Genomic DNA, 14,562 nt, shown 5'->3' with positions numbered 1-14,562 from the left:
CCTTCATCCCAGATTGTGAGGTCACCTGGATACTGCTCAGTGCCTAGTACAATGTGGTCCTGATTGTGGTCCTCACACATTACCACCACAGAAACAATATATAATAGTAATAATAAATATAAAGGAAGCCAACACATATTCTTACTGTAGTACAGTATACTTTGTATGGTGCTTAAAAGAAGTCAGAATTAGAGTTGGATTTATACTGTGATCAGTTTTTTGTGATATCCACTCTAGTTTGTTATTTTTGTGCCCCATTAGCATTCTGTTTCCCCAAAGAGTAGTAGATTTACTTGTACTAGCTCTCACATTTGCAGTAAGCATGCACAAGTATTTCTATGAGAAATGATTTATTTTAACTGGAACAGAATTCTGGAATAAACCTTTCACCAATACTCTGGCTCTTAGGCAGTGAAACAAGACAGACAAACATCTGATCACATCATTAGTAACATGCATGCACATGTAAGTTATTTTGCATGAATTAAATGACACAAAATTAAATACCAATTTATCAAGCCAATCAAACTTATAGTAGCCTAAATTTCCTGGAGATGATGCCTCATGAAAAGCCCTTGTGGCCCAGAAAGGCAGAAGTTAAAATGTTTCTACAATTCTCTGCTGATCTGCTGCTTCTCCCTGAGAAATTGAAGCCACAGTAGATTCACTCTTCCTCCTGGAAAAACAATGAGAAATCCTGTGGCACCTTAGAGACTAACAAATTTATTTCGGCATAAACTTTCCTGGGCTATAACCCACTTCATCAGATGCACGTAGTGGAAACTACAGTAAGCAGGTATAAATATACAGCACATGAAAGATGGGAGTTCCCTTACCAAGTGGGGGAGTCAGTGCTAACGAGGCCAATTCAATTAGGGTGGATGTGGCCCTTCCCAACTGTTGACAAGAGGGGTGACTATCAACAGAGGGAAAATTATTTTTTGTAGTGCTAATGGGGCCAGTTCAATCAAAGTGGATGTGGACCATTCCCAGCAGTTGACAAGAAGGTGTGAGTATCAACAGAGGGAAAATTATTTTTTGTAGTAACCCAGCCACTCCCAGACTTTATTCAAGCCTAATCTGATGGTGTCCAGTTTGCAAATTAATTCCAGTTCTGCAGTTTCTCATTGAAGTCTGTTTTTGAAGTTTTTTTGTTGAAGAATGGCAACTTTTAAGTCTGTTATTGAGTGTGCAGGGAGATTGCAGTGTCCTCCTACTAGTTTTTCAATGTTACAATTCTTGATGTCTGATTTGTGTCCATTCATTCTTTTGTGTAGAGACTGTCCGGATTGGCCAATGTACATGGCAGAAGGGCATTGCTGGCACATGATGGCATATATCACATTGGTAGATGTGCAGGTGAACGAGCCCTTAATGGTGTGGCTGATGTGGTTGGGTCCTATGATAGTGTCCCCTGAATAGATATGCGGACAGAGCTGGCAACGGGGTTTGTTGCAGGGGTTGGTTCCTTGGTTAGTGTTTCTGTTATTTGGTGTGTAGTTGCTGGTGAGTATTTGCTTCAGGTGGGGGGCGCTGTCTATAAGCGAGAACTGGCCTGTGTCCCAAGGTCTGGGAGAGAGAGGAATCATCCTTCAGGATAGGTTGTAGGTCCTTGATGATGCGTTGGAGAGGTTTTAGTTGGGGGCTGAAGGTGACAGCTAGTGACGTTCTGTTACTTTCTTTATTGGGCCTGTCCTGTAGTAGGTGACTTCTGGGTACCCTTCTCGCTCTGTCAATCTGTTTCTTCACTGCCCACACTAACACGGCTACCCCTCTGAAACCTCTTCCTCCTGGAGCTATATTTGGTCAATCAATTACTAGAAATAATACTATTATTGTATTAATAGTACTATTAATACTATTGGACTGTCACCAGAACCTGAAATATTTTCAAAGGGGGTTCCAGCAAAACAAGTTTCAGAACCCCTGATATAGAACTTAGGCTGGAAAAATCTTAAGTTCCTTGCTGGAAAACTACCTACCCACGCTTCAGGTCAATTGAGATGAGATGTCCCGCTTGTAGACTGTAGGCACTGCCACAGTATAAATGTTAAACTACTACAGTTAATAATAATAATAAATGGTCCTTTCTGGTCTTAATGTCAAGGAAACAGTAGGAATTAGAGATGGGGGGACGAGAGGGGAAGAATTAGGCTGTCTTCAATAACAGCATTGCACAGATGGCACCTGGCTTGACATCTTCTCACAGAGAGAAGCTGTCACCAGCTGTCTTGTACTTGTATTAAGACTAGCTTGACTGAAACCTAAATCCAAGAAACACAAGGTGATGTAACTGGGCAAAGGGAAAGATTCTGAAGACTTGGCCAAAACCATGACTTCACCATCTTTTGAGGGCATCTACCCACCAATTGACACAACAAGGTAATACATAGTTCTGGGCTTGTTCTGAATGTTTCACTACTCCTGGACATCTGAATTACAGTTGGGTGAAAAACAGGTTTTTTTGTTCATTGGCAATTTGGAAAAGAAAAAAATGGGTTTGGATCAAACAAAGCATTGCATTTAAAAGGAATGAAATGTTTCCTTGTGATTTTGAGCATTTTAAAATAACTTTGAATTTTTAAAAATAAAATTAAAGGAAATTTTGAAAGGAAAAATTGTTTCAGACTGAAAAATCAAAACATTTCATTTAGAAAATTTCAAAACTGACTGTTTTGATTTTTTGTGAACTTTTAAAAAGTTTTTTTCAAAATGAAAAATTCAGCAAAATCAACATGTACTCAAGAAGCTATGTGGTATCACCGAATGTGCATTTTTGCTGAAAAAAAAAAAGTAGTATGTAGAAAAGTTCATCCAGCACTACTCCACATGGTGTTAGAAGCCAGAAATGCATCCCTTCCAGTCATAGCTGGACCAGCCACAGTGATTTATCACCTCCAGCTTCAGTCATGGCCGTGTACGACAAATAAGGGTTGTCAATGGAAGACCATGAAGAAGCTGCAGATAATATAGCATGTGGTAGGCCATGTTATAACTAACACAGATGACAAGAACATACCCCATCCTCACCTCCAATGCTCCAACACTCTACATTAGCTCCCTGTTTGAGTCCAGACCCAGGTCTTGGTCTTAATTTTAAAGATCCCCACTACGCTGTGTCGCAAATATCTCAAAATCCATCTCTTCCACAGGGCCTGATCCAAAGCTCACTGAAGTCAATGGAAAAACTCCCATTGACTTTAATAGGCTTTGGATCAGGCCCTTAGTGCCCATGAGCTACCATCACAGCTCTGCTCTTCAGAGACTCGGGAGTTGCAGAATATTAGGTTTCTCAGTAGCTAGAGCTCATGGCTATGTAACTCGACAAGATATTAGGTCATAAAAATGGACATTTACTTTTCTTCCTTTTGGCTGCCTATGGCACTCCACCAGATTCACTTCCCATTATTCCTTTAACATAGTAAATTGCTACTCACATGTAGAAAGATGTAAATCCTTGTGCATTCAGCACACTTTAATAATGTATTTTTCAAAACATGTGCAGGTATCTCAAGGCATCTATTAACCAAGTTAATTCCTTCTTACAGCTGTCCAGTTTCCATTGTGATTACATTTAGCATCAAAAAAACCTTTTCACATTTCCCAATTAATCTGACCGCTGTTTATGCTCAAGAGATGTGTATGGTTATCGTAAGGTGACTATTTTCCCTTTGCACAGAGCATTCCTGCTTCTACAGAGGAGGAGAAGGAGAAGAAGCAGCTCCCAGGAGCCAAGAAACTTCCAGGCCCTGCTGTCAACTTATCAGAGATCCAGAATATAAAGAGTGAGCTGAAATTTGTCCCCAGAGCTGACCAGTAGTAGAAAAGAACAGGTGAGTAAAAGAGATCTTTCTTTGCTGTGGCTTTAGCAACTACAGGCAGATCCAAAGCCCATTTATGTCAATGGGAACACACACACACTCTCACAATTAGGAGTTTGTCTATGATCAGTAGCAAAGCTTTTAAATAGAAAAATTCACCAACATAGCAAAGACATTGATTTTAAAATTATTTTCACCTGATTTTGAACAAGTCTCTCTAAATCTCGGCCTCTGTTGTCTTACATTCTGGCTATTTTTGGACTTGAGTCCTAAAGCAAGGAACTTCCATCTCTATTAAAAAAAGCATTGGCCGATTTCCTTCAAAAGCCTGAATCTGTAAAGGTGCATCAGGCAGTAACAACGAGGGTTCAGTTTTAAAGGGAGGGGGGGCAACTGAACCTGGCTAAAAATAGCAAAAGTGATTTGTGTCACATAGTATCTAACAGAACAGTACATTTGCCAATTACTTCTATTGAAACAAGTCCTTTGTATCCTGGAGAAAGGGCAGAGGAGCTGTAAGTGAAATAAAAGAATGGCATCTGGAATCTTCTGCCTAGTCACATAAAAGAAGAACAAAGCAATATAGAACATAATGCAGGAGGCTTCTGTAACTGCAGAACTGAAGAGTATCCGGGGCCTGGAAGGATATGATGTGCAATCAAAATGATTTGGCCCAAAACACATTGTAACATTTATTTGTTTTTGTGTACAACATAAATGTGTCAATTTACAAAAAAACCCAACGAAACAAAAAACCCCTTTAATACTTTATTGTGTTTCGCCTGCTATGGCAAAATGTTCCTGTGATTTTCAAGTAACAGAGGCTTTCTCCTTAGGAAACCTGGGAAAAGGGAAATTAACCTTTTTGTAAAATGTAATATTGTAGTCATCATATTAAACCAGTGCCCAGAGAAATATGAATTTTTAATGCAGAGCTTTAAAGTTTCCTCCTTCTATGAGAGGTAGTCAGACCTAAATTTAACCCCAGATTTAGTTTCAGATGACTGTTATTCTTAGTGTTTGAAAATTGTTGTCTTATAATTAGTCTACTGGGGATCTGGCAATGATGATTATCACATGCCCTGAAGTGCAGTATAAGAAAATGCATTGCTACATGGATGGATACCCAACTAAATTAAATCTTTAAAGCTGTTAGATCATCATACAGCAAAATAACTTGGCATTGCAGTTGTATTCCCTTCTTCCCCAACCCATCTTCTAATGCTTTTATTGCTTCTCAGGTTCGGAGAGTGACATGAATGGGGGTGCTGAGTCAGGTAGCTTAGGGAAAGTGAAGGGATTAAGGAATGCCTTAGAAAGGGATGGAGGGGAACTTTTGGTTCTGTAGGGTCTTTTATATCCCAGCCCAGGGAGCTTCCATTAGGAGGTGGGGATGCTATGTGGTGCTGAATCACCAGAGGGGAGCAGCAAGGGGCAGTGCAGTGGGCCCAGTTCCTTCCCATTGGAGCCTGAGCTTTGGGTTGGCCATGACTGGAGGAGCCGCTCCAGGGCTGGCAGCGGCACTGGTAGTCTAGTTGCAGGTGTAGGTAGAAGCAAAAGCGGAGACCACATGGTGCTGTAACTCCTTGTCAGGGCCGTGGGGTAGCAGGCCCAGCTCCTTCTTCTGGCCATGTTTATAAATGCGCTCACTTGGGTACCAATCATTTTAGCCAGAATTTGGCCTAAGGAGAGCGTTCAGCCATATGACTTGCCTATCACTGAAGTGTTGTTTAACTCACTAATAGGCTAACCTGACAGACCCTTGTACCCTTAGGTTGTTTGGCCATCATGTATCAACATTGTTATTTTCCAGCCTGTAGTGTGGCCCTGCTCCCCAGCCTTCCTCTCTCTATCATCACCCTTGTGCACAGACCATCTCATTCACCTTCCTGTGAAGACAAAGTTCAGATTCCTTTGAGAACTGCAGCAAATAACTTTTCTCAGATATAACAGTCAAAACCCAAATCAGTTTATATTAAACAATAGAACTCTTAGGAAACAAGGAATGGCCACACGGGATCAGATCTGAGGTCCACCTACTCTGGTATCCTGTGGCTGGCAATGCCCAGTGCTTCAGAGGAAGGTGTAAGAACTCCACAGGGGGGAAATAGGGGATAATTTGCCCCCACATTAGGGCTCATTCTGATCTCTAATAGCTAGAGATTGTTTTAAACCCTGACGTTTGGGATTGAGTCTACTGTTAATTTACAGAAATGAGTTAGGGTACATCTATACAGCAAGAGCAGGTCTCAGAGCCAGGGTCAAATGACTCAGGCTTGTGCTAGGGGGCTAAAAGTAGCAGTTTAAATGTTCCCGCTCGGGCTGGAGTCTTGGTGGGTCTCAGAGCCTGGGCTCCAGCCCAAGTGGTTATGTCTGCACTGCTATTTTTAGCCCAGTAGTACAAGCCCCATGAGCCCAAGTCCCCTGAGACTCACTGCCGCTGGGTATTGTTGCAGTTTAGACGTACCCTTAGTCAAATAACAAGCACAGGAGGAGGAAGAGCTATGGAAAGTTATCCTCAGCAGCCCTAGACTTTGTATGGTGGCGATTGTAGGGTTACCTCCTCAATAACCCATTAGAAATCTGTCTGGCCTCTAAAAAGCTGTCAACAGAGCAGCATCTCTAACAGCGGCTTCACTTGAGAGAAATGAGCCTTCGGGTAGTAGGACTGTTTTACCCCTCAGTTATAAGAATGGCTTTCTTTGATGTGTAGATATCAATTATTTATAAAATATGTTTGTTTCCCTATTGTGGTGTTAGATGGTCACATTAACTTTCCTTCCAATCAAACTCTTGCTTGTAAGTACAAAAGTATCATTTCTATTACCCAACATAGATTGCCTTTAAACTGCATCGTGCTTGAGAGGGTTTCCCTCTTTCTTTCCCCAGTCATTGATTCAGACACAGCCTTCAGTTAGCTTGTCCTTTATCCCCCACATTTAAGCAGAATAAGAGGAAACAGCTAACACTGAAATACAATAATACAAACCCTAGGCATCTCCTCTAATGAACATGCGTTGTCCTGCTAACATTTGTACTTACACCTTGCTTGTACTTTGCCATGGTATCAGCTCACATTGATAAGTCAGCACAGCCCTGGAGTTCCAGATTAAGGGCAAAACCTATCCACTTCCCTATGCTTGAGCACTGTGGCACAGGGAGCAGGGGGCCATTCAGAGCTGGGATGAGATTACAGAAACCTCCCTCTGGGACCCTGAGTAGTAACACAGGCAAATAACAATAATAATAAAAAAGTCACTGCATGTTTGTTGCTTCCACCTCCAGGCTGTAGTAGAGTCTGCAAGTCTGCATTCTCCCCACACTCTGTACATCCAGCTTCGTGCCCTATCTCTCCCCACCAGGGTATATGACTGATGGATCTGATTGTCTGGAGCTTCACCAGCTCCATACACACTCCTCCCCGAAGCCCGCTGGCTGCTGGGGTACATTCCATCCCCACTGAGCTGGGCTTCCTGGCACGGAGTTCTGAAATCCTAGTTTTCTTCTGCACTGCAGTAATTGCGATGGAGGAAGGGCCCTCTGCAGACAAGGGTGAGGGGGCAGGATTGTCTCAGAGGATAGTGCACATCCTATGTATACCCCTCTTGCGCAGGGGCGAGGTGGTAGTGTCACAGAGAGCACAGTAAGGGAGATGGAGGAGTTAGTTTTGGTATTAGGCAAATATGAAAAATAAATTGCATTGCAGAAGGTTTTCTTAGAAAGATTTATATTTTTACTCTTTTTTGAGCTTTAAATGAAATAACATAGCAACATGTTTTATGACAAGGAGCACCTCAAGCTTACATATATAAGGATCCACTACCACATATGTCCTAATAGCCTGTCTCCTTACATAATGCAGAAAAAACTCCCAGGATACTTCCATAGCACTTATAGGATTATCCTGTGGTGCCCTGATGGGAGAGACTCCTTAGGACTATGGCAAAGTACTGAATACCAAAATGGAAGCCTTCTCTCTCCTCCGCACCTCCAAAGAGAGGTCCTCAACGTGGCTAAAGATGGAAGGGCACATTCATAGCCTATATCTTGCCAATAATTTAATATCCTCAGCCTCTCAGTTTCCGTTGATCTGGGCAAGAATATAAAAAAATGTATATAACTAAAGGCAGATCAAAGGATCCTTGTGTCAGATCTCACCCACTCTCTGAGCAGCTTGTAACAGTTTGGTGTAAAGGAAATCAAGATAGTGCAGCTGTGCTCCTGTTTAAGAACTTTAAGTAGGAGGCAGTTCGCACAGTCCAGAGTGATAAGGGGAAAGTATGGGCTAGATGAATTTTTGGCACTCAATTTAACATGATCGCCCATTAGGGTGACCAGATGTCCCAGAGGCTTTGTCTTATATAGGCAACTATACCCCTTTGCCTTAAAAAAAAAAAAAGTATCTGATTTTTCACACTTGCTAGCTGGTCACCCTGCCTCTCACCCACTCATTCACTGTTTAGCCCAGTGTTTGTCTGAGGTAGGTTTTGCATTCTTTACCCCTAGTTTCTCTTTTGTCAACTTCAGAGAGGATCAATCCCTGTTCCTCTGCTAAGAGGGCTATTTTCAGTATGGCCAACCCCAAGTGGTCAACAAGCATGTCAGACCTCCCAAAATTATGACATTGGCTTTAAAATTAATAATTGTAATACATAATAAATAATAAGTATAATAATAACCATCAATAATAAATAATAGTACATTATTTTGGGTCATTTTGGTTGCCTTCTAGTTTTTGAGCCTTTAGAGTGTGGTCAGGTCATGTTTTCAGGCTTCTCTCTGCAACCACAAGGGCTAGGAACGTTTCTTTTAAAAATGAAAACTGAGATTCCCACATAATCACTTGTCTCCAGGTGCTGAGACATCAGGAAGAACACCAAATAGCATGAGATTCACAATAAAATCATCAGTCAGTGACACAGTCAACCTCATTCCCACCTGCTCCAGTTCTGAGTCAATTATTCCCCCCTATCTTTTTCTTTTAGAGACCAATTTCTTCATATGTTATTTCCCATGACCAGACAGGGCAGTGAGCTCCTGGAAGCTGAGTAAATGGCGAGGCTGTTGCCTCTGAAGCAGACTCTGACTGCCACCAGGAGCCACTGCTGAGACCCTCCACTCCCTCTCCTCCATTACCCATCAAATGTTACTGAGAGCAGCTACCATTAATTTCCTGCTCCTTTGGAAATCAAGGAGAGTTTTCCTACAGCGCCAATGACATCCTATGGCTTGAATGGGGGAATGGAGGTAGAGAAAAGATTGAGGAGACTTTGACTGCTTATATCCCTCAGCACAGGTGAAGGACCCTAGGAAATTTTATGAGAGTTACACAGGGTAGAGTGAGGGAAGGAACACACTCCTTCCTACTGACGGGCAGGAGCACCTATATGAGCCAATCAAACAGGCAATAACTGAGTGTTGCCCTTTTGGACATGAAAACTAACTGCACTGGCACCGTGTCCAGGTTCCTCCCCCACTCTGAACTCTAGGGTAGAGATGTGGGGACCTGCATGAAAACCTCCTAAGCTTACTTTTACCAGCTTAGGTTAAAACTTCCCCAAGGTACAAACTATTTTACCCTTTGCCTCTGGACTTCCACTGCCACCACCAAACTTTATCTGGGTTCCTGAAAAAACATAGTTTGGACACGTCTTTCCCCCCAAAATCCTCCCAACCCTTGCACCCCACTTCCTGGGGAAGGTTTGGTAAAAATCCTCACCAATTTGCATAGGTGACCACAGACCCAAATGCTTGGATCTTAGAACAATGAAAAAGCATTCAGTTTTCTTACAAGACTTTTAATAGAAGTAAAAAGGAATCACCTCTGTAAAATCAGGATGGTAGATACCTTACAGGGTAATTAGATTCAAAACAAAGAGAATCCCTCTAGGCAAAACCTTAAGTTACCAAAAAGACACACAGACAGGAATATTCATTCTATTCAGCACAGCTATTTTCTCAGCCATTTAAAGAAATCATAATCTAACACATACCTAGCTAGATTACTTACTAAGTTCTAAGACTCCATTCCTGTTCTGTCCCCAGCAAAAGCATCACACAGACAGACACAGACCCTTTGTTTCTCTCCCTCCTCCCAGCTTTTGAAAGTATCTTGTCTCCTCATTGGTCATTTTGGTCAGGTGCCAGCGAGGTCACCTTTAGCTTCTTAACCCTTTACAGGTGAGAGGATTTTTCCTCTGGCCAGGAGGGATTTTAAAGGGGTTTACCCTTCCCTTTATATTTATGACACACCTTCAAAGCAAGCATTCAAAGATTACAGAGCATTTTGCTCAACACTGGAAAAGATCTGCATTAATTTTTCTTTTAACAGAAATATGCAAAACAATTCTTTACATTCACCAACGTCTTTATTTTAAACAGATAATGTTTATACTTGGATGAGACATCCACAGATGAATAATTCAAAGAACTGTCATATTTTATAGAAAATGTGACAAGAAGCATGTACTGGTAGTTAAAATTTAAACAAATTATATCCCATTATAGCACCTCTTATGTTCAGGAGCTAATTTCCAGAGAGTTTGAAGTTGTGAACACTTGTGCATGCACCTCCCCGCCTCAGTTACGTTTACCCCCCTCAGAAGTTCTAATACAACTCTAAGCAACAAAAAGTTTCTCACACGAGTGCTGTGGGGTTAGCAAATAGACCTTTTCATTTCAGTCTACAATGAGAGACAGAATTTTTCAGATCAGCAGGGAGAAGGTTCTAGCTAATTGGTTCAGAAGCAGACAATGCCCTACTTCCATATCATTTTGTGTGTGTGTGAATTAGGGCTATTAAATAATTGGTTTCCTTCGATCATGGTGTATTACATAATACTGTGCACTGAGCCTTTGTTGTGAGACATATTTATACACTGAAAACTAAGTTTCCAACAGTGCTGTTCTTGCATAACTTTCTAAGGATTAGGTTACTGTTTAATCATTGGTGAGTTGGAAGCATCCTACAAAGGAAGCCCAGAAACATAGGATGACTCTGGAAGCTACCAGGGTGCAAGTCTCCCTTTTGGTGGAACAGCTTACTTCCCTGATATGCTGGCCAGTCGTGTTGGATACAGTATGTGGGAAGATGGAGCACAGCCATTGCTCTGCCTCTTGCCTGCCTCTCTACATATGCAATATAAATTACATCAGTTAAAAAAAAACAGTTGGAATGCAGTCTCCTTAGAACTTTCTGAACATGTGATTATCTATCCCTAAAATCTAAGGCTCCATTTCTACAATCTGATCTGTGTAGACCAGAGGTGGGCAAACTACAGCCCGTGGGCCACATTCAGCCCTTGGGACCCTCCTGCCCGGCCCCTGAGCTCCTGGCCCGGGAGGCTCGCCCCCGGCCTCTCCCCTGCTATCCCCTCCTCCCCCGCAGCCTCAGCTCACTGCGCAGTGGAGCTGCAAGCTCTTGCCGGGCAGCACAGCTGCAGAGCCTTGGCCTGACCTGGTGCTGTGCGGTGGCGTGGCCGGCTCCAGCCAGGCGGCATGGCTGCCTGTCCTGGTGCTCTGGGTGGTGCGGCTGTAGCGCCGCCAGCCACTGGTGCTCCAGGTAGTGCATTAAAGGGGCAGGGAGCAGTGGGGGTTGGATAGAGGGCAGAGGCGTTCGGGGTGGTGGTCAGGGGGTGGGGATGTGGATGGGGTCAGGGTGGTCAGAGGGCAGGGAACAGGGGGGTTGAATGGAGGCAGGGGTCCCGGGGGGAAGTCAGGAATGAGAAGAGGGGTTGGATGGGACGGCGGGGGGCAGCCAGGGGAAGGGGTTCCGGGGGCAGTCAAGGAGAAGGGGGAGTTGAATGGGGGCAGGGGTCCCGGGGGGAAGTCAGGAATGAGAAGAGGGGTTGGATGGGGCGGCAGGGGGCAGTCAGGGGAAGGGGTTCCGGGGGCAGTCAAGGAGAAGGGGTGGTTGAATGGGGCAGAGGTCCCGAGGGGGGCAGTCAGGAATGAGAGGAGGGTTGGGTGGGGTGGCGGGGGGCAGACAGGGGCAGGGGTTCTGGGGGCGGTCAAGGAGAAGGGGTGGTTGAATGGGGCAGAGGTTGGGGGGGCATTCAGGAATGAGAGGAGGGGTTGGATGGGCTGGCGGGGGGCAGACAGGAGCAGGGGTTCTGTGGGCGATCAGGGGACAGGGATCAGGGGGGTTGGATGGAGCAGGAGTCCCGTGGGAGGCTGTCAGGGGGTGAGAAGCAGGGGGGGTCGGATAGGGGGCAAAGGCCGGGCCACTCCTGGCTGTTTGCGGAGGCACAGCCTCCCCTAACCGGCCCTCCATACAATTTCGGAAACCCGATGTGGCCCTCAGGCCAAAAAGTTTGCCCGCCCCTGGTGTAGACAGACTCTGATTCCCACAGAACGTCTCGCTGACATAAACGGAGCTTTGCATAGGCTTAAAGGCCCATTCATGTGGATCCAGTTGCCTTTGGTCATTAGTTATATGGTCTGCAGGAGAAAAATACATACAGTAATATATGATTTTTCTTGGGAGCATCACACAGAACATAGTTACAGAGCTATGAATGAGATTATATGGTGGTTTTACCTCCCTATACAGGGGACTTATATCATCATCTTAAGCCATGTGCAGTGCACCCATATATTATGGTGACAAGCCTGTAATAAATATTACAGCTACTTAACCATACAAAGTTCAAGCACCATAGATTGTAAGTACCTTAATCAGAGTAAAGGGCTAAGTGCTCTCAAACACACAACATGCAACTCAATCCCTTATTAATGGCACAACGCTTTTTATCAAACTTACATCAACTGTAGTCAATTAAACTGACAGAGTGATTCGAAATATCATAGCTTGGACATGGCAATCAAGCTAATTTATTTCTCATAGACTTAGTCCCCTCGTCATTTCATTTTGTAATGTTTTCCTCCTGTCATTTGATAGGAGACTACCTAATTAAGTTTTCACAGCCCTGCACTCAGGAACCATCTAAATTACTTTTTAAATGTACTTTGGATTTTTTGTCATCTAATTTGAAACTTTGTACTGATGTCATACAGCCTACTTATAAGGAATATATTCTATTGCCTTTAAATAGGACAGTTTTAAACACATGGAGCCAAATCTAGAGATCCCCTTGCTCCTTTCTCCCTCAGTCTGTAGTTAGGCAAACTTCCATTGGGTTCAGTGATAGTTTGCCAGTCTTGAGGCCTTATCTGTATTTGGGATTAGCCCTGAGTCAGGAATTGATGGCCAACAACTGGTGCAGCTGCATGATTTCACCTGTACTTCATTTTGATGGATGTCACTCAGTTTAGTCCCAAGGTTACCTCAGTGCCACACAAATTGGATGACCTGTCACTTTTCTTGTTGAAAATGATTAACATTGTAAATAAAGAGTCATGAAATTGAGGCTGAAATCCAAATTGATTACATTAAGGGAATGAATCCCACAACATTTTCAAGTTTCCTCTCATTCTGAGCCTTTGTCACATGTTATATTCCACATTTGAGCATTGGCATGTTGTAACTGCTCTGGGGAAAACCTCTAGTGTAGATAACAAAAGCCAGTTCAGCAAACCTCTGCTTGAAATCTCAAGTCAGCCAAACCAGTACGAACAGTGGCTTTCCTTGTCTACGTTTAGGGATTGCATTGGTTTGTAATTGACCACCAATGCAATAAATCCCAGTGACCAACAAGGACAGAGTAAAAGCCTCAGCATTGAGGCCCATAGTCAGAAGTTCCCCTTCCTTTGGTAACATTTACTTTGAGTTGATAACACTGTTATTAATCCTTCAGCTTTTAATTCTCTTGGGTCTTTGTTCATGTTTGTTGCCTTGGAGCAAACCTTGTTCTAAATTGCTACTATGCCCAGCACAACCATACAGAGCCACTCACGATGCACAAAGGCACTCCTGGAGCAACAACAGCAATCAAAAAAGAGTGCAATCTGCACTCTTCCTGTTCCAAACAAACTCACAAACAAGCAAGCAAACAAGGAGCAGACAAAGAATATAAGTGCTTTTACTGAAGAAACATGAAAGAACGGAAAAAGCATTCCCATAGCAAGACTGCTTCAACTCATGGGAGGGGAACCCATGACAGTAAATAGATAGTATTATTTTAAACCTTTGGGGATGCAGCCCTTATACTGAAAACTAAGCAAGCACAAATGTATACAGAAATGGAATAAAATGTCAATACACAAAGCCTTAGAAATGTATGTTCAGGCTTAAATAGGCAGAAGCCAGGGAAGCAGACTTACCGCTGTCACTGCTCTGTTGTTCCTGGGCCCTGTGTCAGTCCCAGAGTTTTCCAGTAACAGACACTATACCCTCCTCTGGGTATGCAGAGATGAATTAAGGACACATTGTCCTTTAGATATCAATTTCTGAATTCCCTTGCTTTTGTGAGTTGGTCTGTAGCCCGTTCAATTGATCAATGCATCTATGGGTTTGAGTGCTTTTTTGTCTGGGGGGAGGGAACAGGGAAGGACTATCAGAAGGAAGGTACAATTAAATTTTTAAAAGCAGAAAGGTTCTTTCAGGAAAGAGAAGAGACATTTTTCAAGCTGTAAGGACTGGGATATTCCTTCATCTAAGGCTTCCTCAAAGAAGTGTCTCATATGCGAGGACAGTTCAGAGGGTCATGTTCTCTGGTAAGGATGCCACCTAGGGAGCTAGTAGACTTCATTCAATATTGGGGTCCTCACATCACTGGTCCATTGGGGTGACCAAGGACCAAGTTTGTCCGAATGGGTTCTGTGGAAGGTTCTTGGGAGCATG

At 43.3% G+C, this 14,562-nt stretch overlaps 1 protein-coding gene across 3 annotated transcripts in view; it reads left to right on the top strand.

Moving 5' to 3' along the window:
- Positions 1-14,562, top strand: part of SMPX (small muscle protein X-linked) — a 55,547-nt gene that overhangs the window by 12,113 nt on the left and 28,872 nt on the right. For all 3 annotated transcript variants that reach the window (XM_037901619.1, XM_043537971.1, XM_037901626.2), the window contains exon 4: positions 3,680-3,833. In XM_037901619.1, coding sequence (XP_037757547.1) covers positions 3,680-3,820 — 141 coding nt within the window. In that variant the 3' untranslated portion in view covers positions 3,821-3,833. The remainder of the gene's footprint in view (positions 1-3,679; positions 3,834-14,562) is intronic.

Source organism: Chelonia mydas, chromosome 1, assembly GCF_015237465.2.
Source record: "Chelonia mydas isolate rCheMyd1 chromosome 1, rCheMyd1.pri.v2, whole genome shotgun sequence".
NCBI lineage: Eukaryota > Metazoa > Chordata > Testudines > Cheloniidae > Chelonia > Chelonia mydas.
The sequence above is the reverse complement of the archived record's forward strand: the minus strand, read 5'-3'. Positions and strand labels throughout refer to the sequence as shown.